Here is a 25,947-nt window from a genome sequence, read left to right as displayed (position 1 = left end):
CTCTACCCACTGAAGGCAAAATAAAACTTTTTAAGACATACTAGAAATGGAAAGAATTTTTCACAGGCCTGAGCAAGAACAAGAAAGGTGACATCATTACAGATTCTACAGACACTTAAAGGATAGCAAGCAAATATTGTAAATAACTTTATGCCAATATATTCAACAACTTTTGAAGATAGACACAAATTCCTTAAAATTAGCAAACTACCTGAGCTTACTCAAGAAGAGGTGGGTAATCTGAGTAACCTTAAATCTAAAGAGATTGAGTTTGTTTTTATAAACTTTTTGACAGATTTGCAGAAATGTTTAAGAAAAGTAATTATGCCATTTCTTCACATAGTCTTTCTGAAAACTGGAGAGCAGGACATATTTCCCAGTTAATCTTGTGAGAACAGTATTGCGTTATTACTAAAAGCAAAAACATTAGAGGAGAATGCACCAATATTCCATGTGAAGAAAGGTGTAAAAAAGTCTTAATAAAATTTTAAATGAAATCCAACAATATGGTTAGACCTAGTGAGATTTATCTTAAAAATGGAAAAAGTCAGTTCAACATGTTAATAGAACAAAGAAGGAAAATCTTATCTTAAGGGATTTAGAAAATGCTTTTAACGTTCATTCTTGATAAAAATTCATAGTATGGTAGAAATAAAGGGAATTTACTAACAATCACAAAGGATACCTCTGAAAAACTACATTTATTACCATATTTTTAATGGAAGACTGAGTATTTCCGTCTAACATTAGGACCACACAATAAAGTTCTTTCTTATAACTTTTAATTCAACATTGTACTTGAGGTTCTAATCATTACAAGGCCAGAAAAAGAAATGAAAAATTTAAAAAAAAAATATAAAGAAAGAAATAAAACTTCATTTTCAGAAGTTATGATCATCTTCTTAAAAGCTACTATAATTAATAAGCAAGTTTGGCAGGGTGGTGGAATACAGGATCAACATATAAAACTCAGTTATGGGCTGGGGATGTGGCTCAAGTGGTAACGCGCTTGCCTAACATGCGCAGGGCGCTGGGTTTGATCCTCAGCACCACATAAAAATAAAATAAAGATGTTGTGTCCACCGAAAACTAAAAAATAAATATTAAAAAAATTCTCTCTCTCTCTCTCTTAAAAAAAAACCTCAATTATATTTCCTCATATTAGTAATGAATAATTGGAAATTGATGAGGTATCATCAAACAATATGTAATTCTTAGAGAAAAGCTTGACAAAAGATGTACAAAATCTCTGCCATGAAAATTATTAAATATTGCTGGGAAAACTTGAATTACTAAGTAAATGTTCTTCTGACAGAAGACTTTGTATTTGTTAGAAATATTTTCTTCATGAATTGATCAATGGATTCGACACAGTCCCAGTCAGAGTTCCAGCAGCTATTGGACAGGCTATTTATAACATTCATGTGAAAATGTGAACAATCTAGAACAACCAAACATTCTTGAAAAACAGCAGCAAGTACTTTTATATTGCCTGATTTCAAAAGTTGTTATGAAGCCACAGAAATCAAATGTAGTCTTAGGGAAAGATGTAGATCATTGTAACAGAATAATAGCCAGAAATTGTTCTTTGAATATATGCTTATTTGTTTTCCAATCAAGGTGCAAAGGCAATTTAGTTAGATAAATGATAGTCTTTTTAACAAATGATTCTAGAATAATCTGTTATCCATATGCTGCCCCTTCACACAAATAACTACCATTCATCCATAGCACCATATACAAAAATTAACTCAATATAGACTTAAATGTAGAATTCCAATTAAAGTTTGTAAAAGAAAACAGGTGGAAGTATCTTGATCTTTGATCTTGACCAAGCAAAGATTTTTAGTATTAATGCCAAAAAAGAACATTCTGTGGAATGAAGAAATTGATCATTTACTTCATGAAAGTTAAGAATAAAGTCTTTGTGTTTAGACAATGAAAAGAGCTTTCAGAAGTCAACAAAAAGAAAATTAACTAATTTTTGAAAGGGATAAATGATTTGAAGAATTGTCTATAAACAACACATACCTTGTGGCAGATAAGCTCTAAAGAAATGCAAGTTAAAATCAATTAGTGTTTAGTCCTCTTGGGCTTTTGTAACCTTATGTCAGAAACTGTAAGCTTATAAATCACAAATTCTACTTCTCATAGTTCTGGAGTCTGTGAAGCCCAAGATCAGGTGTGAAAAGATTTGATATGTGGTGGAGGGCTGCTTCCCAATTTATAGATGACCAACTTTTCTCTGTCCTCTCATGGCAAAAGGGATGAAGGCATTAATCCTGTTCATGAGGATTACTTCATGACCTGATTACCTCCCAAATGCCCCACCTCCAGACACGATGGCGTTGCTGATTAAGTTTCAACATGAGAATTTGATACGGATGTATTCAGTCTGTAGCAGTGAGATAACCACTTTACACCTATTAAAATGCCTTAGATTTAAGGGATTGATCATATGTGGAACTACTATTTTTATATACTGGTAGTGGGTATATAAAATGCTATAATAATTTTTGGAAAAAAAATTGAAGTTTAACATATCCCTACCATATGGCCCAGCCATTCCATCCTTACATATTTAGTTAAGAAAAATGAAAACATGTGAATACAGAAATATTGAAGCACAAATGTTCATGTTAGCTTTAGTTGTGATAGCCTTATGGGCATAATCCAAATATCCAGCAACAGGTGAATGGATCAACAAAGTGTAATATATTCTACAATGAACTGCTATTCAGCAATGATAAAAGAATGAAATCTTGATACAAACAGCTACTTAGATGAATGTTAAAATAATCATACTCAAGTTTTCTAAAGAAGTCAGGAAAAAAGTACATAAACTGTATGATTCCATTATCATAGAATTCTAGAAAGTACAAACTATTCTATAATGGCAGAAAACAGGTCACTGGTTTTCTGGACTGGAGAGAGGCAGGAGAAGAGATTAAAAAGAAGCAGAACAACTTTGGGAAATTGTGAATATCCTTGTGTTCATTGAGGCATTGGTGTATACACAAATATGAAAACTTAGCACATTGTACACTTTAAGTACATTTTACTCTATTTCAGTTAAATCTCAATAAAGCTGTTTAAAATTTTAGTAATTTTTATACTTTAAAAATACTTTGGCTGGGGTTGTGGCTCAGTGGTAGAATGCTTGCCTGGCACATGTGAGGCACTCAGTTCAATCCTCAGTGCCACATAAAAATAAATCAACAAAATAAAGGTATTTACTTCTATCATGGAATTGGAATGAAATTTGCAGGCATCCCTAGGAACAAGACCTCCTGTTTATCTTTAGACACCAGTAGATGCAAACTCTTAATGAAGCCACACTAATCTTTCCTTAATATTGCAAAGGTCCCAGGACTTTGTTGACTATTGGTACTATCCCTAAATTATCAACTTCACAACTAGCCTTTTAGGAAGCCATAATTCTCAGTAAGCTTCCTTGGGGGAAAAACAAGGAGGTTTGGATCAGATCAAATAGTTCAGAAAATCCAGCATATAAATATCCCCTTCTTGAAAATTCACCTAAGATTCCGAATAGTCCTGCTGTGAAAGAATTGGTTTAACTTTGTTTCATCTAGTTTTGGTAAAACTTCAGTGGGCACACTCCACCATAACTATGGTGAAGCTCAATTCAAGAAGCATTGTCTGAGATGATGTAAAAGATGAAACTGCCAGAATCTGACAAAATGGGGTAGTTCCTTATGGGATTTTGCCAGGAGGAAGGAAGGAGTTGGTGTGCACATGTGTAAATTTGAATTCCTTTTGGCAGCATTCTGAAGTATAAGATTAAAGAGGCCAGCTGATATTTCTGAGATCTCAACTTCCCTCAAGTCCAGTTTTGAGAAGAGTTTTGTAAAAATGTATTGAAAATGTCAACCATGTATAGATTTTAAAATTTAGGATGTCATTATTCATTCTGTTTTACAACTTTCCTTTCACTTTTTTATTCTCTCCAGGGATCAAAAATGTTTTTTATAAAGAACCATATACAGGAGTCCTCTCTTGTCTTTAGGGTATAAGTTCTAAAACTCCCAGTGGATGCCTCAAACTGAGGATAGTAGCAAATCCTATATATATTTCTTCATATATATATTGGGCTTTTGTAACCTTATGTCAGAAACTGTAAGCTTATAAATCACAAATTCTACTTCTCATAGTTCTGGAGTCTGTGAAGCCCAAGATCAGGTGTGAAAAGATTTGATATGTGGTGGAGGGCATGTGTGGAGGGCATGTGTGCATATACACACACACATACCTGTGATAAAGTTCAATTTATAAATTGGGCACAGTAAGAGATTAACAATCGTAACTAGAACAATTATAATAATATACTGTAATAAAGGTTATGTAAATTTGGTCTGTCTCTTTAAAGAGTCAGATAAGTCAGTTTATGGTATATGGGTGAAATCACAGAAAGTCATGTGACTCTACTTTGTGTACAACCAGAGACATGAAAAATTGTGCTCTGTATGTGTAATATGAATTTAATTGCTTTCTGCTACATATATTACAAAGTAGAATACATTAAAAAAAAGAAAACAGTACATAGAGGGAGGCTACTGCAATTCTACTAATAAGCATTCTTTAGGTCCTGCATTGTGTTTTTTCTAATACTAAAATTACCCCCACTTTGTTTTAAAAAGACATTGAATGATGTGACATCTTATTGTTGGAATATTTTTGAGTAGTCCTCAAAAGGATGACAGCACCCCATTCTACCTCTGCCCCAATATTGGACGATATCTGGTGACATTTTTGGATGTCACAACACAAGGCAGGGTGCTACTACTGGATAGAAACTACAGAAGCTGCTAAACATTTTGTAATATGCTGGATAGTCCCCAGTAGCAAAGAATTACTTTGTACAGTATGTCAACAGTGCTGAGCTAGAAACCCTACTCAACTTGGATGAAACGTATATGGGCCATCATTCCATGGGCCTTGCTGTTAGTGTTTTTATGGACTATACCATCCTTTTAAATGGCTTCTTAAAGAACAAAAAGTAAATTACCAAGCTCTTAATTGACAGTGAACATAATTCTTAATATTTAATATTCCATTAATCACAAATAGTCACTTCCAGTGCTGGAAACTAGCACAATATAGTAGATTCTCAATAAATCTTCAGTGGGAAGATGGAGAGGTGCACAGCTTTCCTGATGTACTTTCAGAACTTGTGTTTTTCAAGTTGGATAAGATGCCTGATCATCACCCTAATCCCAATTCCAGGTGTGTTCTCCAAGCTTTTGTGGAAGTCCGTCCCCACTCTACGTACCCTCATACCCTTGTGTACTTATTAACAAGAGGTTGAAGCACCTTTTCTAAGGAAATAATGGCAATAGTTGGAGTACACTGACACTTCTATATGTCATTGTGTAGGAGCTAACTTTAAGTTTTTTCCCCCACAGTAACTCGCTTTACTTCACAAGGGAGAAAATGCTGGGGTAGTAAATGACAGTTAAGATTCAGACATGTCATGTTTCATAGCAAATCTGTGCTCTTAACTACTACAAAACTTTTTTTTCCTCACTGTGGTAGGCATTGTGCTGTACCACCAAGCCATACCTAGCCCTCTTCTTTGTTATCCTTATTTTGTTAGTGGGTTTGGGGATCAAACCCAGGACTTCATGCACACTAGGAATTAACCCCCACCCCCCATTCCCCTAGCCTTTTAAAAACTTGTTTCCCAGACTGACCTCCAAATTGGGTTTTCCTGCCTCAGCCTTCAGAGTAGCTGGCATTACAAGGCATGCACTCCCATAACCAATAAAACTTTTTTGTTAATATAATTTTGTTCTCAAGAGCCAGAATGCCTAGGTTTGAATTCTGGATCTTCAGTATTATTATAGGAGAGTTATTTAACACGTCCCCATTTCTGAAGTATGCATAGTGTGTCACCCTTGAGGTTGTTGGCTTCTGTTAGTACAGAAGTTTTAATTCTTGATGATTATAATTAATATCTTTATAGAAAGAATTTGTGACTGCCTCGAATATTATATGGGTCTTGCCCTTAAAGACTTTGTAGTCTATTTGGGAAGACAAGAAAAGTAAACATGAAAACTGATAAACATATAATCAGGTAATTGTTAAATGATTAATAGATAGTATAAATGCAAATAGATATAGTTTGGGAAATTCATTTGCACTTAAAGACTTTTCTTTTTAACTAAATAACAATTTCTTTTAAGTTTTATTGCCAGCAACTTTTGTGCCAATTTAATCAGGTTATTGGCTTTCTCCAGACTGTGCTTTTTTTTTTTTTTTTTAAAATACACACTGAACTCTCTGGTTTACTGTCTCCAAACCCTTATCATTGTCATCCTGTCTAATACCCAGCAGGCTCACTGGAGTGTTAGTGGGAGTTGGCACCATTGTTTTTGGATTCCAACATTAGCTGCTCCTTTAATATTGATCGTCAGTGGTTTACCTGTCCATTGTCAGCTTCCTTTTCCATTCCCTAGTGGGTGTTTCCAAATATTTATGCCTCTTTTCTTACCCATTAGATATCATAATATCCTTTCATTTTACAAGTAAAATACTTGTAGCCAGCAACACACCTTATTTCCTTTCCTAGTTGGCATCACTTAGGTTCTTGTTACTAATACCTCACCTTTTGATTGCTCCCCTCTCTTGAAGTTGGGCCCTTCTACAGCATCAGATACCAGTCTCAGTTCTATCTCCTACCAGTTCTGTCTCCTCTGTCTCCCTTTTATTTTATTTTATTTTTTTGAGAAGCTAGGGATTGAATTTAGGGCCTTCCTTGCACATGTTAGGCAAATGTTCTATGCTGAGCTGACTTTTCCCCTACTACATCCTATTATCTTCTTAGTGTGACAGCCTTTTTTACATGTTTGTCTCATCTCTGTCTTCTAGTCCTTTCTCTAGTATTAACTAACAGGAAATTAATTACGTATCTAAAAATCTGCAGGATCTCTCATTGCCTTTACTTGATTAAAAATCCAAATTCCACAGCATGTTTTTTTATAGTAGATTCAGATAAAATTGAGTTATGATCTTGTCCCAATTCACAAAGGGGTAAATTGTTTAATGTTTTATGTTTTTCTCTAGTTTTCTTACAATTTTATTACCTTCTACAATTTTTGTCATCATTTGATAAGAAATGATTTGAATGATATTTATACTTGGTATTTAAGTTTATAAACGTCCAGTTTTGAGGGCCTTTCATAATTTGACTATCCATTTCATAAGCTTTATTCACTGCTATAGCTTAAATCATAATCATCCTGAATTTATTTCAGTTCCTATTACTTAGTCATTGCAAAACTTTGGGAAAGACAGTCCAGGTAGTATTAACAACACATTTTGGTAAATTATGAGAATTACATGAAATACTGCTAAGTTCTTAGTTAAGGGACTGCACATAATAAATACTCAAGAAACATTTGCTACTGCATTTCCTTGTTGTGGTTGTATTATTCCTCAGCTGGAATCCCACTGGACCCAGTGTGCAAGGTTGTTTGTGCCTGGACTACACTACTCCAAGTCCGGGAATGGAATGCCTTCTTTTCTTCTCCTCCCACTTCCTGTGTCTACTTTTCCTTTAGAGTTCTGCTAAATTTTACCTGACACATAGTTTTCTATCATGCACCGTCTCCTTTACATGCGCATCTGTTTATTGTGGCGCATTTTATACATAACTGTTTTAATCATTATATTCCATTACCATTTTGACCTTGAGTTCCCTTTTAGTGTACAGAATAATTCTTAATTTATTTATGTTCTGGTATTATTTGCTGTGCCTTATAACTAACAAGTTGTTTGTTTTCAGTCAGTAAATTTAAATGCTATCATAGGATATATCATTTGATCCAAACAGCCATGCTATGTTAGGTAGATGGTGTTAGATCTCCAGTTTTCAAAGAGGAAACAGGCTGGGTGAGATTAAATGAATTTTTCCCAGGCCACTTCTTGTGTAAGTGCTATAAAACTAGAATTCCTCACATTTAATAACTCATTATGTAGATGTTCTCTTGTGTTTTACATTTGTCCTCCTTTACAATCTAAATAGAATAGCATTTAAATTTGGTGAAAGTATTTCTTGGTGATATCTTTGAAATAATCTTGGCTTTTGTTTGGTGATGTGTAAAACACTTCAAGAATTGGGATTTGTTGATTCATAATTGGTATGATTTAATCTCTGTAGAGCTTACTTCTTTATAATATTTGGTAAGATAATTGGGTGAGTAAATGTATTTAAGACATTGAACTTTTAATAGAACATTTGCTTAATAAATGTGTAGTCAGAATAGCTTGTACTTGAAGGACTTAATATTGTAGTTTTTCAGAATTAATCCAGTTTTTCATTTGAATTAGGCTTCATTAAATTTTATACATTTAGCAATATCCTTCTCATAATTATATATTTGCATGCAAATGATAAGCTTTTCTTAGTCCTTACATGGGATTGTCTTTTTAGGGTCATATAATAATAAATGTGAATGACTTAATGTTTTATATGGCTTTTATATTCAATGAAAACCATTGATTTTAACAGTTGGAGGAGGAAAGGTGGGGATGGAGCAAGATTATAAATTATTTAAATCCACTTTACCAGTGTAAATGTTTTAGTTATTCTAGAAGTTGTAACTGACGTTTGTTCCACATGATAAATACCAAAGAATGGAGAAGTTTGTTCTTTTAAAAAACAAAGTTTAGAGTTGAATAGGAATAATATGTACTGTTCTTCAAGTTTCATTCACAGATTTTTCTATATTGTTTCTGTCTTTAAGTTTGCTTGTTTAAAAAGTATCACAAGCAACCCTCTTGTTACAAAGCAAAGTAAAAAAAGAATATTTTATCAAAATTTAATAAAAATGTAATAGTAGTAACTTGTAATTTGATTTTAGGGAAGCCATGCGAAATTATTTGAAAGAGAGAGGAGATCAAACAGTACTTATTCTTCATGCAAAAGTTGCACAGAAGTCATATGGAAATGAAAAAAGGTAAGATTTACCTTTTTTCCTCCCTGGTAGGTAGTTAATTATAGTTATCATAAATTTATAAATGATGATTAATATTCATGTCTGAGGATGGTTTCTATTATTGGGTTTTTTGCTTAGTACCAAGAGAGGGGAAAAGGATTTATCTCTTGAAGGGGAAAACCAAAGCAACATGGCATACTGAAGCCAGGAGAATTTAATGAAGATCATCTGGCTAACTCTCTGATTTTACAAAATGAAGTAATCCACAAGTTTTCTTTTTGACTGTTTCCTAAGTGTTTCAATGATATATTAGCTGATTCACAAAGAAGCTTTCTTTTTGGTGGAAAAAAATGTAGTTTATTTATGAACAAATGTAACTCCCAAAGTACCATTTTAAACGAAGAAGGCTAAACCAACTCCTGATCCTAAAACTGGCTGAGCTTAGTTTGTTGAGCAATGGAGGCATTGTAAAGAGCTCCAGGCCCTCTCCCGTGGTTGTTCTAGTTGTTGTTGAGTAACTGCCCTTGCATGCCATGGAGGTGTTATGCCTGTAGTCTCAGCTGTTCAGGATGTTGAAGCAGGAGGATCACTTGTGCAAAAGAGTTTAGAGGTAGCCTGGGCAAAATAGCAAAACTCCTGTCTCAAAAAAAAAAAAAAAAAAAAAAATGGGGAGGGGGGTTGGGATATTGTCAGTGATGGACAACTTGCCTAACAAGCCCAAGGCCCTGGGTTCCATCTCCAGTACTGTAAAATCAAAAAGAAACTTCAGAAATTATCTATAAAGTTGATTAGCCAAAACTAAATTAAAGCAAAGTTATCTTTAACAGAATTTTCACAATATTATGAATTTCAATATTTTTGTGTTTAATTTTGGACTTTAAGATTTTGTCCCATCCTCTAAGCAAGTGCTCTACCCAGGAGCTATATCCTCATGTCCAAAATAATCATTATTTATGATGCAGTTGTTTTGCGGGGTAAGAGGTATGGGGGAGGGAATCCAGGGCCCTCAGACTTGTAAGCATGTGCCCCAGCACCAAGCTATACCCATTTTAGTTTTTTCACTTGATTCCTAAGTTTTTTTTTCAATAGTCTCTTGAATCTTAAAGATTTTTTTGGATTTGCTTCCAAGGCACCAAAGTGAGATGGGAGAAAGAATGAAGATGCAGATTTGGGACTTGGGTTAAAAGGAATGAGTGAGTCTGGCACAGTGGCACACACCTGTAATCCCTGCAGCTCAGGAGGCTGAGGCAGAGGATCACTAATTCAAAGCCAGCCTCAGCAATTTAGTGAGGCCCTAAGCAACTCAGCACGGCCCTGTCTCTAAATAAAATATTAAAAAGGGCTGGGATGTAGCTCAATGGTTAAGAACCCCTGGATTCAATCCTTGGTACACCACCCCACCCCACTCCACCCCACTCCACATATATTACCTTGCAATAGAGGGGGAAAAACCCACTAAATTTACCTGGTGTTTTAAAAGTGTACTAGTAAAGAACTATTAATGCTAGGTAACTGGCAAATCTGTTGAGGCTTCTTTTGAGGATTAGGTCTGACTGGTCCTTAACTCACTGCTTGCTCTCTTGCTCATCCAGGTTCAGGTTCGTTTTTGGTGTTTATTTTTGTATTTTGTTTTGTTTTGGTACTGGGGATTGAACCCAGGGGCACTTTGTAGTATAATTGAGTTACATGGCCAGCTCTTCCCCTCACCCCCTTTTGAAACAGGGTCTTACAAATAAGTTGCTTAAGGCCTTGGTAAATTGCTGAGGCTGGCCTTGAACTTTTGTAATCCTCTTGCCTTGGCGCCTAGCCCATTCAGGTTCAGGTCTTTTTGAGGAGTTGCTGAGGCATAGGCATGAGCACAGTCTGTTTGGTCATGGCTCTTTGGCATGTAAAATAACTCCAGTGAGTGATACTACAAATATTTGGACAGGAATTTTTATTTGAAATTTTAAAATTGGGGAGGAAGGAGGAAAGAGTAAAAGGTGGAGAACATGAACTGAAATCCAATTCTGTGTATGTACGGATTTATCACAATGAACCCAACTACTATTCATAACTATAATGCTCTAATAAAATGTTCTTAAAAATTATTCTTGATATTAGCTTTTATGCCTAATAACTAATACGTATTGACATAGCACATCCATTATCCTGTTTGTGTTAGTAGTTGGTTTTAATTTTTCAGTAAAGAATGTCTTACCAAGTCAAAAATAAAACTTTTTAAAACATTGTTTTGCTGGGCATAGTGGTGTGTGCTGTAATCCCAGCAGTTCCAGAGGCTGAAGCAGGAGGATTGCAGGTTCAAGGCCAGCCTCAGCAATTTAGGGAGGCAATAAGCAACTTCATGAGACCCTATCTCAAAATTTAAAAAATTCTTTTAAGGGCTGGTGGTATGGCTCAGTTGTTAAGTGCCTTTGGGTTCAATCCCTGGTACCAAAAAAACAAAACAAAACATTGTTTTCTCAAGAGGAAATATTAATATGCCATTTGACATATTAACGTTCAACTTTATTCTGAGGTAATTAGCAATAGTGAGGCTGTTGAGACAATTAAGAATAAAGCTTTCTAGACAGACTGTGATTCTGAAATAATAATAGGAAATGCATTGATTGGAGTAACTGATATGTAAAAAGGTTCTGAATGTGGCCCTTGGAACTGAATAACCATCAAAGTTTAATGATTCAGCAAAGGTAGTCAAAAGATATAAATGACAGGAGTTTGGATTTTTGTCTGCCCAAACTTCTTGTACACATTGGACTGAATTTAAAAACCACCTTTGATTCTGTGAGGTGTTTCCCAGATCTCTTCTTGAGATTTGAGGAAAAACTTGTTGAATCATTCTCTGATTATTTGAATTATGAAATTAAAATATAAAATGTGTATATCGCCACCAAGTGGCAGAGAAAAACATTGTTATAGTTGTTTAGAATTATTAGGAAAGATGAGAAGAGAAAGGCAACATTGTTTCATTGAATCTTTTATAGCAGCTATTAAACTCAAGCTAACTCCTTACTGGTTAAACTCCTCACTGAGTGTTTAGTTCATATTGACCAATTGTCCATTTTTTAAAAAAATAATTAATTTCACACATTATCATAGAGATTTATTTAATTTTTTCTCCTGTCAATTATATGGCCTTTTGGTTTCATCCCTATTCCCTTTAATTTATTTGTCTGTATTCCTTTTTTGGTGTATGTGTGTACACCTCCCGCGCTCCCCACACACACACTCTATTTTTTTGTACTGAAGATTGAAGCCAGAGGAGGCACTTTAACACTAGCTATATTCCCAACCTTTTTTATATTTTTTGAGACAGGGTCTCACCAAGTAGCTTATTAGGGCTTCAATAAGTTGATGAGGCTGACCTCAAACTAGCAATCATTCTGCCTCAGCTTTCCTAGTCTCTGAAATTATAGGTGTGTGCCACCGTGCCCAGTTATGTTTTTAAATTGACTGCTGTATTACTATTGAAGTTTATGGAAGTGAAAATTTGATTCATTCACTAATTTTTGTTGTTGTTGTTGTTTGTTTGTTTTTGTTTTTTAGGGGAAGTGGCAATATTGGGATACTTAGGAAATGATTTTTACCAGCTCACAATAGAAATCTTCTCAATGTTAAGATTATATTCAATTTGCTGTTTTCTTATCACAGCTTTTCTGAAAAGGGATTGATATATAAACAAGGGCATCTCATAGTCCATTAAAGAGTTTTCATTTTTTTCTTAGATTTATTAGATGATTGGAAAGCCGGGTATTGAGCATTGATCCCAGGGGTGCTTAACCACTAAGCCACATCCCCAAGCCCTTTTTATTTTCATTTTGAGATAGGGGCTCACTAAGTTGCTTAGGCCCTTGCTCAGTTGCTGGGACTGGCCTTGAACATGCAATCCTCCTACCTCAGCCCGCCCACCCCACCCCTAAGTCACTGGGATCATAATCCTGCATCACTGTGCCTAGCAGGAGGTTTTTTTGTCGTTGTTGTTTGTTTTATCTATTTGCCTAATTCATATCTTGTTATTTTCATGCATTTTGACACAGCACTCCTGAGAAAAATAAGACTACTCCTTCTTTTATTGTTTTAGCCCTCTCTGTTTTTCAGATATGAAATAAAAATACGTTTTGAGATGACTCTTTGAGATTTGACTGCTACATTTGCTATACTATCTTAAAGTTCAGCTCTTCAAGTTTTATAGCTGGTGTGCCAATTTACTAAGGAGTCTTAATATTAGTGTTTAATAAAATACTTGAAAGTTTCCAAAATTGATGCCTTGTCAGCCTCCTCAGAGCATACTAGCCTAAGTATCTGGATTTGTGCCATGGTAAGCATTGGGTGACTCACAGCATTAGAAGCCAGAACAATCCCTGATGTGGACTTAATCTGAACCTACTCCAAAACTAGCTCAGTTAATCTAGGCATTCCTCCAAACTTAGAGTGACCTGAAACTGGACACACTACCAAAGCTGTGACCTTTATATTCATGCCTTCAGTGTGTATAGAGAAAGGTACTCTTCTTTTGGTTTAGATAAATATGAGAAGCCTACAGAGGCTTCCCTCCTTACTCCATTTGATTTCTAGAGCCCACTTGGTCTATCATTACCCCTGGCTTCATCTCCTATTGATCCCCCTTTTCTCCATCCAGCTGCTTTTCTGTTTCCCCACTGTCAATCCTTGTTCCTACTTCAGAGCCTTTTGCACTTGCTCCCCATTCAGTGGAAATGCACTGTTCTCAAACATCCCCATGATTTTAGATTGTGATGTAAGGTCAAGTCCTTAAATGTGATTCACATTTCACGTATTTCCAGTACTCTATCCCTGCTTCCCCCGCCCCGATACTTATAACCAACTAACAGAGTATACATGTTATTTTAATCCTTTTTATTGTGTCTCTCTTATTAGAGTATACTTTCCACGAGGACAGGAATTTTATCTGATTATTTTGCTTGTTTGATTTTTACCACTAATTTCCCAGTGTCTGGTATACATTGAAGATGTTATAAATAATTTGAAGAAATAATGAATATTAAATAAACTGAGCTTACTTTTTATAAATTACTTCTGAAGTAGTTTTGATAGTGTTGAAAAAAGTGGCCATCCTGAATTTTGAGTCAGTTCTTTGGATATTGTAGTAGATTCTCAGGGGGAAGCAAACCAGAAGTTATACTTCTTACCTGTAGGACGTCCAAAGTCACATCCAGCCTGCTAGTGTCTGTGCACACAGCATTTGTATGCATGAATACAGGTGCGTAACAGTTTTTACGTTTAAGTCTGCCCACTTTTGGTCCATGGAGTGTAAATAAGTGTAAATTGCTTGCCAAATTTTAAAATAGGAATTTCATACAAAATTTGATTTCAGATGTCTATCAAACAGAAGGTGTGACAAATACCAGGCCCACATATCCTTAATTCATCAATGCATGAGTTTATATTCACACAGTTGGCCACTCGCTATTGTTTTCTTACAATTAGAGCCACACACCAGTAGCTGAGTATCATTGCATTTTAAGCTCTTATTTTCTTACAGTAGAATTAACAGAGTTAAGAAACATTTCTCCTATACTCATAACTATCCAAAAAGTAGGAATTACTGTGAGGACTGTTTTTGTTTGTTTGTTTTTTAGAAAGAAGAAGAAACCTATTTATTTGGATAATTAAAGGATAGTTTCTACTGGTTTATTGTACACTTGGTTCATTCAGTTATATTACCTGGCCCCTTCTGAGTTTTCAGGCCTGTGGGAAAAACATGTCATAAATGTTTTAATGTATGTACGTGTCAGCAAGTATAATTGAGCAAAAGTGAACTGCACCTACATAAGGACTGGATTCATAGCCTGAGCTATATAAAATATGGGGTTTGAACTAGGCTTTGAAGCAGTTTTTTTTTTAATTGACAGAGAGATTATAAGGAAGGTCTTCTAGGTAGGAAGAATTTGTGAGGGTGGTTTTGGGCTACTAGAGAAGCAAACCTGCTACTAGTCTCTGAGTTGGAAGAAAGGAGTATATTATTCCTTTTGTATGTACTATTTCTTAGTTATTTACAGTGCACAAGATGTTCCAGGTGTAAGATACATAGAACACAAACAACACTGCTTTCACAGAGCTCTCATGCAGTGATCCATTTTGCTTTCAATCTTTAATTACTTAGTTTTATTAATATTTTAAATATTTATACTTGAAGCGTTGTTCTAAATGCTATTTCCCAGGTGAATTAGCAAATAAAGTTAAATGTAATATATATAGAAATAATAGTATTAATTATCTTTGTGGGGGGATGTACTGCGGATTGAACTCAGGGTCACTCAACCCCTTAGCCACATCCCCAGCCCTTTTTTGTATTTTATTTAGAGACAGGGTCTCACTGAGTTGCTTAGTGCCTCAGCCTCCTGAGCCATTGGGATTACAGACATGCGCCACTGCGTCTGGCTAATTCTGTTAGTTTGAGTAGACCTCAATTAGTAATCACAGATTCTATGATGGGATGTCAGGTTTTGTGTATTTATTTGATTTGTTGAAATCAAGTAGTTTAAACTTTGAGCTATATGAAAAGTTTTCTGCTCTAAGAAGTATATAGAATAACCAAATGCATGACTTCAGTATTTTAACCTGAACAGATATGGAAGTTTTTATTTCTATCCTATGGACATGATTATTTGCATAACAAAAGGCTTCACTGAAATTTTTCATTAGGGGATTCACTCAGCACCATTTCAATGTGGTTTTCCTTTCATTTGTTCAGGAAAAGGAAATGTCTTGAATCTAATTACTTTGTGTTTTGAGGGTTTTTTTCCCCCCTCCCCAATTATTCTTTAGGTTTTTTTGTCCTCCTCCTTGTGTATATCTTATGGGCAGTGGATGGAAGAAAAAAAAAGAACAAATGGAACGCGATGGTTGTTCTGAGCAAGAGTCTCAACCATGTGCATTTATTGGAATAGGCAATAGTGACCAAGAAATGCAGCAGCTGAACTTGGAAGGAAAGGTAAGTCAAGGCAGTTGGTTCCCTGTAAAAGTGGCACCAGTATGTAGTTTCCATATTCGTTTTTGTGCAAGTGATTTTTTTAATGGCTGTTAGTGACAAATTTATTGTATATATAAATCAGAACCAGAAATATTCCTCTCACATATCTGTAGTCTCAGCTGTTGACATCTAAAGGTGATAGGCAGAAAATTTCTGCAACTAGCTAGCAGTTTTAGGATGCTGCAAGTCAGATATCCTTTGGAGTTGATGAATTTAGGAAGCTAATTATTTATCTTCTGTCAGGAATGTTTGTTATCAATGAAAATGCATCATCAGTAATGTTTTACTCTCTTAATCTTTTTTAAATACTACTTCTTAGCAGTGATACAGGCAAATTCTTGGTGGGGGAACTTTTATCTGGATCATAAAGATTATACTTTACCTAACAGCAATGCAGAGCAGAGCTGTGCTATAGACAAGAAGACAAGCGTTAGCACTAGTCAAACTTTTAGAGGTTTTTCTTCAAACAAGGTTTCAAGGGAAATAAATTTATCCACTAGGTTTACTAATTGTATTTTGTGTTTTTAGAAAGTAGGAACTACTTAGTGCCTAAGTACTGATAAATAATTATTTAGTCATTTAGAATTTATTATTATTTTCCCTTAATATTAAAATTCAGAAAATGGTTTTGATCTCAATGATTATGTGAATGTTTTTCAGTGCATAGAGGCCATTTCCTTGTTTAGTACATCTTTTTTGAACATCTTGGTTTTGCTGTGTTATATTTGGCACTAGGGATTGAGGCTGGAGGATGATATGGAAGATATAAGCTAGGGAATTTGTATTCTCAAATTTAGTTTTAGTCATTTTACAGAAAGTGAGTACTAAAGCAAGCCACTTTCAAATCTACTTTGTTTGTTTCATTGTAGTTATTATTGATCAGGTTTCTTCATAACATTATTATGGATTTTCAGTTAGTTTGGGAACATCAGAGCTTCTGCTTACCAGTGTGTATAATTTTTTAAATTCAGCTTCATTACTCATTTTATCCAATTCCAGCTTCAGTAATTTTATCTTTCATGGAGGTAATACCAAACAAACCAGCCAATAGCATCACTGACTACCTTTCCCAGCATCATGGTATAGTACCACCATGTTTAAATCCTATACCCTTAAGTACTGCATCAGTGTGAAGATCTTCTTAATATCCTCTATTATATCTTTTCAAATCTTCTGTCATTACACCTTTTCCCAAGACCTGCACATTAGCAGAAAAGAACATCTGGGAGCTGAGCATTTAACTAGCTTTTAAAACACTTGCTATTAGAGTAGTACAGTGTCTGTATGCCAAATATATTTAATTCATGTTAAGTTTAATTTTAATGGAAAATGCTATTAGAGAAGTATGTATAAAGTAGTACTAGGTTACAGTCAGTAGAAAGTACTCCAGGCAGAAAGAGCAACATAATCATGGGCTTGGAGCAGAAGGGTGTAAGAATATGGTTTATCCCAGGTAGACAAAGACTTACTGAGTAGAGGAGATTTGTTACAGCGTAGTTCTTAGTTTTAAAAAATCACATATTCCATATTCTTGATAGCATTATTTTGTTTCTATAATCCAATTATTTTGCTTTTTTTTTCTTGCATTAGATCTGCTATTTTTCATTTCAGGGCAGTGTTTTATTTATTAGCGATCTTGTCTTCAAAGAGTCGGTTTTAAGTTAAACAATGTTTATTATTTCTGGAAAGATTACTATATGCCATTTCTGCTCTGGAATCCCACTAGCTAATATAATTTAACCTTTTAGTATGTCAGAGCACTTGTAATTTAGTTTTTGTTTGCTTATTTTCTTGGAGTCTTAATATTTTTTGCGAGTCAGTGACTTTCTCCTTTTTTCTCATGGAATGTGAATAGTATGTGGTCAGTGGCCTTTGATTTTTTTTTTTTAATTATTTGTTTATAAAGTTATCTCAGGTATGATTTTTGCTGACTCATTTACTGTAATTAAGACTATATATTTTTTTCTTTCCAAGGAGATACATATGTGTGCTTTTTCCTTAAATGTTTCCCAATCTATTTATACTAGATTTCATTATTTTTCTCTTTCCTGATACAGATCATATCCATTAAGGTTAACACTAAAAATTAAATGATCTTAACCTTTTTAAGCTTTCCCATTGGAATACAATTCCCTTTATCTAGATAAACATTTTCATTTTTATGCTTCTTGTTACCATTTGCTTTAGTGCATTGGTACCCATTTTAATAAACCTCATCTTGTGTTGCAGAATTTCATTGTTTGGGCTTAATTTGACCTTTAGTGCGGTCATTTTTAAAAGTGTGGTGAACCCATGGACATAGTAGCTACATGTGTCATCTTCTGAGAGTCTAGCGTGAAAAGAGCTAGGTGACTGAAAAGTACTGTTTTTATTCTTTGTTTACTGTTATTAGTGTTGTTGTATTTTGCCTCCTGCAGAGCAGTTTCCCAAAAATTTTACCCAACTTTTGAATGTATAAAAACTTGAGTACGGAGTATTCAAAGTGGCATTTAAATTTTCTTTTGTAGCTTTCACTATTGAGAAATAGAAATTACTGCAGTATTGTTAAGTATTATTAATGCTGCCTATTAGTAAAACTGCAGACAAAAAAAGCCTGGAACTCATAGGCTATTTCCTAAATGAGTGGCGTTTGCCCTGCTTTTTTCAAAGGAACACACAACAGAGGTAGTTGAGGCACTTTTTAATCATAATCTTGGGTTTTTAAAAATATATATATTTTAGAGTATCATTTTACCCTATCAGGAAAAGTATGTCAGTAATTTATGTACCTCCTCAGGGCTCAAGGGAATAGGAAAGGTGTTAGAGCTTTTAAATATAATTGAAGTAGCAGTATTTTGAAGTATCCTTGCTGTTTTTGAAAGTGCTGAAAACTTTGTTTTCAGCTTCCTGTATATTGTTCAGTTTCCATATCACTGTGGGAAGTTCATCTCCAGCTCCAGAAGCTTCATGTGGGTACCTGACTTGAACTGGTTCCACTTTCATGGTTGGGATCCGAATTCTTGGTATTTGAGCTAAACATGGCTTGTCCTTGTTGAGTGCTGGTTTAGGAAGAGTCACACCTCTTGCTAGAGCTCGTTATATGCCGCCACGGTTTTTGTATTTTATTGACTTCATAAGGAAGATTTTGTATTTTCTGTTCAGAGATCAATTTTGATAATTTTTACAGTTGACCTGTGGGCTGCCCATTGGAATGATTTCATTTAAATCTGATCAAACCTAGTCATGGCCTCTGTTTTAGATACATAACCAGTAAGATTTTGATGCTATTAATACTTTACTTTTCTTTCACAGAACTATTGCACAGCAAAAACATTGTATATATCTGATTCAGATAAGAGAAAACACTTCATGCTGTCTGTAAAGATGTTCTACGGCAACAGTGATGACATTGGCGTGTTTCTGAGCAAACGGATAAAAGTCATCTCCAAACCTTCCAAAAAGAAGCAATCATTGAAGAATGCTGACTGTATGTACACTTGAGTTTTCTTCTTTTTCCTGAACTTTCACCAGGAATTGATAGGACACACTTTTTTTATCCGCCAGGAATTGAGAAGACACTGCTTTTTCAGTAGCCAATTTATTCTTTTTTTTGTGGGGCGGGGCGGGGCGGGGGGTGCTTTACCACTTAACCACATCCCTAGCAGCCATTTTTTTTTTTTTTTTTTTTTTTTTTGGAGAAAGGGCCTCCTTAAATTGCTGAGGCAGGCTTTGAACTTGTAGTCCTCCTGCCTCAGCCTCCCAAGCCACTGGAATTACAGGTTTGTACCACTGTGCCTGGCCAATTCATTCCTTACTAGTACTTTTGGGCCTGCCTGTCATATTGGGGTGTTTTGTTGTTGTTGTTGTTGTACCCGGTACCCGGTAGTGCCTGGTCTGATGAAGTAGTTCTGAACCAGAGATGGTTCCTTATTGCTCCCTAGACGTATTAAAGAAAATGGGACATTTTTTTTCTTTTCATTCTTAGTTACTAGGAAAGAGGTGATGTTTGCATGTGATGTCTTGGGCCAGTGACGCTAAATGTCCTGTAGTGTCCAAGATAGTTCTCATTCCATAAAGAACTGATAAATTAACTGGTTATGATAAAGACCCAGAATGTCAAAAATACCTCTTTAAAAAAACATTAAATGAACTTTCGAATGCCATCCTGAGAACCTAATCAAAATTTTAACATCTCTAGCAGAGATTGCTGTCTCATCAGCAAATTCCTAGACTACCAAAGATACATACTATGTATTTGAATTGTACATGTCAGTACCCATGCACAATTTTTTAAAATTTAACTTCATTTGGAAATTTTCAAATTTATATAAAAGGAAGGAAAAAGTATAATTTAATAATTCACCCAACCTCAGTAATTTTACCAATTTTATTTCATCTTCTTCATCACCACCGAAACTTCTTCTTTTTCCAGCTGCTAGAATGTTTTCATGTAAGTTTCAGACATATTGTCCTTTCAACCAAATTTTCTGCAGTAAGGACTCTTAACACATAATTTTGTTTTAAAACGTCATTACACCTTACAAAGTTGACTGTAGTACTTTCAAGCCATTTAATATCCATTCTCTGTACAGATTTATCAGTGTCTTCTCAGTGTCTTTTTTTCAGTTGTTTTTTTGTTTTGCTGTTTCATTTTACACTTGGTTTGTTCAAACCTAGATCCAAACAAAGTTCAACAAATTTTAATCTGTGATGGTTTCTTATCTTACCCTCATTTTTTCTTTCTGTGACATTTATTTGTTGAATAAACTGGGTCATTTTTCCTGTGGAATTTCCATATTCTGAATTTCGCTGATTATATTCTGTTTCTCATGTTATAAACTGGTAGTTAAACTTTTCAAATTAGTTGATGCCAGGCATGGTGGTGCACACCTATAATCTCAACAACTTGGGAAGCTAAGACAGAAGAATTTCAAGTTTGAGGCCAACCTCATCAACTTACCAAGGCCCTTAGCAACTTAGCGAGACCCTGTCTCAAAATAAAAAAATTAAAAGGGCTAGGGATGTGGCTCAATGGTAAAGCGCCCCTGGGTTCAATACCCAGGACAATAAATAAATAAATAAAGTCTGGTACCATGAGTAAATAATAAATAGGCAAGCAAGCTGGTCATTTTCATCCAATCAGAAAGCAAATAATATCTGGTTATCCCTTTTTTGTCAGGTTAGATTGATTATAGTAAGTTTAGTTGTTATAGTAAGTTCATTTGTAATCGAATGGCTATCATAGCCATTATTTCATCAAGGGCTTCAAATGGTGATTTTTTTTTTCCCAATTGTTTATTCCTAACCTGCATTTGTTAGTTCAAGTTTTTTCTACATAGAACTTTGCCATATCAAATATTTGCTTCAGAATGTAGTCAATAGAATAAAAGGCAGGATAAATGCTTGTTTACTAATTTGTACAGTAGTATTCTTAGAAACAGTGAGGTTTCAGTGGTTTGGTTTTGTTTGCCTGAATTTCATTTTGTTTTATTATGCACTTATGGGCTTTTATGGTGGATATATTTTATTCTACCCAGCTCTTATTAGTATCATCATTTACTTAATATTGTGGAAAATTTCAGGCACACTAATGTAGGCAGGGTTGCATAATAGGATAAAACCCCTGTGTTCTCCTCTAACTTCAATAGTAATCTTACTTCAGACCAAATCTCACTTTATTTTCAGCTGTATCCCAACCCTAGACCCACTTTCCTCTCTTCTAATTTTAGTTTGATGCAAATCCCAGACATTATGTCATCTGTAAATATCCCTGTGTGGCTGTAAAAGATGATGTTCTCCTGTAATTACAGTATCATGATTACATAAAAACAATATATAAGAGAACTATAAGAAAAAATACTTTTTTAAAGTGTCATCATATACAGTCTGTGTTCAAAGTTAAAATAGTCTCCAAAATGTCAGTTTTTCAATTTATTTGAATCAAAATTGAAATTTTCTGGATATTAAAATATATATTGTGTGGAGATGTTCTTGTGTATTCTTTAACATACACCCTGCCTTGCAGTATATTTGTTCAAAGATTTTAACCATTAATGATTTCCACATCCCGGATTTTGCTAATTTCATCCCTTTGGTATAGTTTAATGTGTTTTTGTGAATTGGTGCCCAAAACAGCTGGATAGTAGTTAAAGTGAAAGACAGGTTTTATTCAGTACTATTGCTATAGGGGGAAAAAGACCTAAGTATAGAACTGAATTCAATTTTGAAATACAACAGTCAAGTAGGGATGTACAGCCATGGAATAAAGTGAGGTGGTCAATGGGTAGAAAAATACAAAAAGCAGAGACATCAAAGGTAAGGGAATCTTTGCTAAACTGCCTTAGCAGGAGTCCTGCTAAAGGCAAGCAAAAGTGATCACATATCAAGAGTTGGGGCATGATTTAGAATTTGCTACAACTGGCTAAGCAAACCATGTATGTTAGTCAGCTTTGTGTCACTGTGACTAAAATACTCCACAAGACCAACTTTTGAGTAGAAGTTTTGGGATCATGGTTTCAGAAATTCAGTCCATTGTCAACCAACTCCATTGCTTTGGGCTCAAGATATGGCAGAATACCATGACTGAAGGGCAGCAGGAAAGCTGCTTACCTCAGGACAGTTGGGAAACAAAGAGGAGGAAAAGAGCCAAGGGGACAGGATATCATCTCCAAAGGCTGTTCCCAGTCACCTACCTCTTTCAACCAACACCCCACTTGCCTAGAGTTACCATTCAGAATAGCAGTCCTTTCAGATTATTAATCCATCAAGTGAATTAATTCACTGATTAAATTATGGTTCTTATAATCTAATCATTTTACTTGCATTGGCACAAGGGCTTTGGGGACGCTGAAACACAGCAGACTCTGTAAAGTTTGTTCAGAAGAGAAATTTTACATGTGGTTAATCTTAGAATCTTGATAAGATTTAAGTTTGTTATTTTGTTGTTGCTGAAGGGCAAGACTACTTCACTGATGGTCATGTGTCTCTTGTATCAGGAGGCATATAATGTCTGGTATTCAGGCTATTTTCAGTTCAAATTACATAGTTGTATTTAACATCTTTAATTTTTGTATTTATATTGAATATTAATTTCTTGAAGGCAGAGAACATATTTCACTTTCAGAATGTTTTCCTAAGTTACATGGAAGGTAACTTTCCTAACTTGTTTTGCACATCTGAAGTAAGTAAAAATTTACTTATGGTAGGTTTCATGCAGTACAACATTTAAGGTATTTTAGAAGACAGCAGTGTTTTCTAAAATCACAACACACAGAAGCAAATGCTTTTCTATGCATATGTTCTGTAGGGTAGAACACAGGCCTTTTTTCTTTCAATGATATTTTTTTCATCAGTGAATTTAGGTACACATGGTTTAAATATGTAAATGGTATTAGAATCTATTTAGTATTTTAAAATGATTTTTCCTGTAATTTTTCATTAAACATACCGTGCAGGTCTCATTTTAAAATGACTTCTATGAACATATTTTATATCATTTAGCTTAACATTATTTTTTTTGTTTTTTTTTTTTTAAAGAGAGAGAGAGAGAGAGAGAGAATTTTAATATTTATTTTTTAGTTATCGGCGGACACAACATCTTTGTTTGTATGTGGTGCTGAGGATCGAACCCGGGCCACACACATGCCAGGCGAGCGCGCTACCGCTTGAGCCACATCCCCAGCCCAGCTTAACATTATTAATAGGGGTTAACTTGACCTTTTTCAGCGTTATCTGTACTTTGTCAGATTAAAATATTTGTCATCAGAATCTGCATTCTGATTCAGATTATACTTTATATTTTTATAATATAATTTTATATATTTATTAATTTATAATAAATAGTCATAACTTGCCAAGCAGAAGTCCCTTCTTATTCTCTCACTCCCACCACCCAGTCACATAAACAGCAGTTGTTTTTTCCTTTGCAGTATGCATTGCCTCAGGAACAAAGGTGGCTTTGTTTAATCGACTTCGATCCCAGACAGTTAGTACCAGATACTTGCATGTAGAAGGAGGTAATTTCCATGCCAGTTCACAGCAGTGGGGAGCATTTTACATTCATCTCTGTGAGTATTAAAATGTGCATTGTTAAATTCTTTTGATAATGAGTTATATGGGTATATTAATTTTTGTCATTTTCCCAAGCAGATAATAAATTCTAAAAGATGATAATTTGATCTTTTTTTCTATCCTCTGTAGTGGATGATGATGAATCAGAAGGAGAAGAATTCACAGTCAGAGATGGTTACATCCATTATGGACAAACAGTCAAACTTGTATGTTCAGTTACTGGCATGGCACTCCCAAGATTGGTAAGGCCTTACTTCTGCTTTAGTGATGTGTGAAGTAAAAATTAATTCTTAAAACAGGAAAGTTCTAACATTCATATATAAAAATATACCTCAATTTTATGCTTTTCAATTTTAAAAGGTAATGTCAGTTATCCCTATTTCTTATAGTTCCTAATCATTTCTTTTTCTTTTTCTTTTCTTTTTTTGGTACCAGGGATTGAACTCAGGGGCACTCAACCACTGAACCACGTCCCCAGCCCTAGTTTGTATTTTATTTAGAGACAGGGTCTCACTGAGTAGGCACCTTGCTTTTGTGAGGCTGGCTTTGAACTCATGATCCTCCTGCCTCAGCCTCCCAAGCTGTTGGGATTACAGGTGTATGCCACCTTGCCCAGCACCCTACCTTATTTCTGAAATGGTTTAAAGACTAGCCTATTACTACAAGTGTTTTGTTTTGTTTTTTGTTTTGATACTGGGGACTGAACCCAGAAGTACTTTACTACTGAGCTTCATCCCCAGCCCTTTTTTATTTTTTCACTTTGAAACAGGGTCTTGTTAAATTGCTTAGGGCCTCATTAAGTTGCTGTGTGTAATCTCAGACTTAAGATTTCTCCTGCCTCGATTTCTGAGGTCAGTGGGAGTACAGGTATGCGCCACCATGCCCAGCTACAAGTGCATTCTTAATGACCTCCTGTTAGGCTCCTCCTAACAAAGTTTGTGGCAGTTTCCTTTTGGTTGTGTATCTGAACGTGTCGATAGAGGGCACTGTAAGTTACAGTATTTTTTTATTCCTTACTAATGCATATACACTGTTGCTCTTTTTTTTTTTTTTTTTTGTGGCACCTGTTTTATTCTGCTATGGGATCAAAGTTTTCAAAAGCATAGAAATTCTTATTCCTTTCAAAATATAAACTTATTTTCATTGGCTTACTGTCTAACAATATAGATTTGTTAAAAATAAATAAAATTTGGTATTTTTTTGGGGGGAAAGCATAAGAATTGGGGCTTTTTGTTTGCTAGAGCATCTTCAAACTATAAAATTATTTTTCTTAGTAAAATGAAACCAAAAGTCCCTTTCAACTCTCTTCCTTTTCTCAAAGAATATGATTCAGTTATACTAAGGTGACAGGGAATTTATAGGTAAGTTTGTACCAGATCAGATTGAGGGTGTTGGGCAAGTGGAAACATATTCAGTAATACTGTTCTTTATCGTGCTTTATATTTCATTGGCTTCTGTTTTCTGGGGCTTGATTTCAGCAGAAGCAGATGGGTCTGCAGATCTCTGAATAAATGCATCATTTATTTATCTATTTTTTGTTTTATTTTTCTATTTCATGGCTATACAAGAGGACTTATTTCCCATTCGATATAATAAGCTAAAATATTAGCTTAATACAGATTAATTGAATTATAATACAGTTAATCTATAAAGCATTGAAGTTGCAACAAATTATAACAAAAATTGTAAAGGTAGGGAAGAACAGGTGTAAAAAATGAAAAGAAAGAAGCAAACAAAAAAAAGTCAACAATTGTTCAGCTCTTTTCTTCCAGTTTATTGGGTGTTACCCTATTCCAGAGATGACGTTCATTTGCTTATACTAGAGGAGCTCAAGTTTAGAGGCTTATACCTCTGATCTGTAACAGCTTACATGTGGACCATCTAGAAGACAGACCCAAATCTTAAGTGTTTTCACTTAAAGTTTCATGC

General features: G+C 34.8%; 1 protein-coding gene across 8 annotated transcripts in view; it reads left to right on the top strand.

Moving 5' to 3' along the window:
* The window catches only part of Rbpj (recombination signal binding protein for immunoglobulin kappa J region), a 220,210-nt gene that overhangs the window by 182,134 nt on the left and 12,129 nt on the right, over positions 1 to 25,947 (top strand). For all 8 annotated transcript variants that reach the window (XM_058572380.1, XM_046423602.2, XM_046423608.2 and 5 more), the window contains 5 exons: positions 8,883 to 8,978; positions 15,765 to 15,930; positions 19,261 to 19,435; positions 23,877 to 24,014; positions 24,148 to 24,260. In XM_058572380.1, coding sequence (XP_058428363.1) covers positions 8,883 to 8,978; positions 15,765 to 15,930; positions 19,261 to 19,435; positions 23,877 to 24,014; positions 24,148 to 24,260 — 688 coding nt within the window. The remainder of the gene's footprint in view (positions 1 to 8,882; positions 8,979 to 15,764; positions 15,931 to 19,260; positions 19,436 to 23,876; positions 24,015 to 24,147; positions 24,261 to 25,947) is intronic.

The sequence above is a fragment of the Marmota monax genome, unplaced genomic scaffold (genome assembly GCF_021218885.2).
Source record: "Marmota monax isolate L192 unplaced genomic scaffold, Marmota_monax_Labrador192_F-V1.1 WCK01_AAM20220418_F8-fsc00009, whole genome shotgun sequence".
In the NCBI taxonomy this organism is placed as follows: Eukaryota; Metazoa; Chordata; class Mammalia; order Rodentia; family Sciuridae; genus Marmota; species Marmota monax.
Note: the sequence above shows the minus strand (reverse complement) of the source record. Positions and strands in the feature narration are given on the sequence as shown.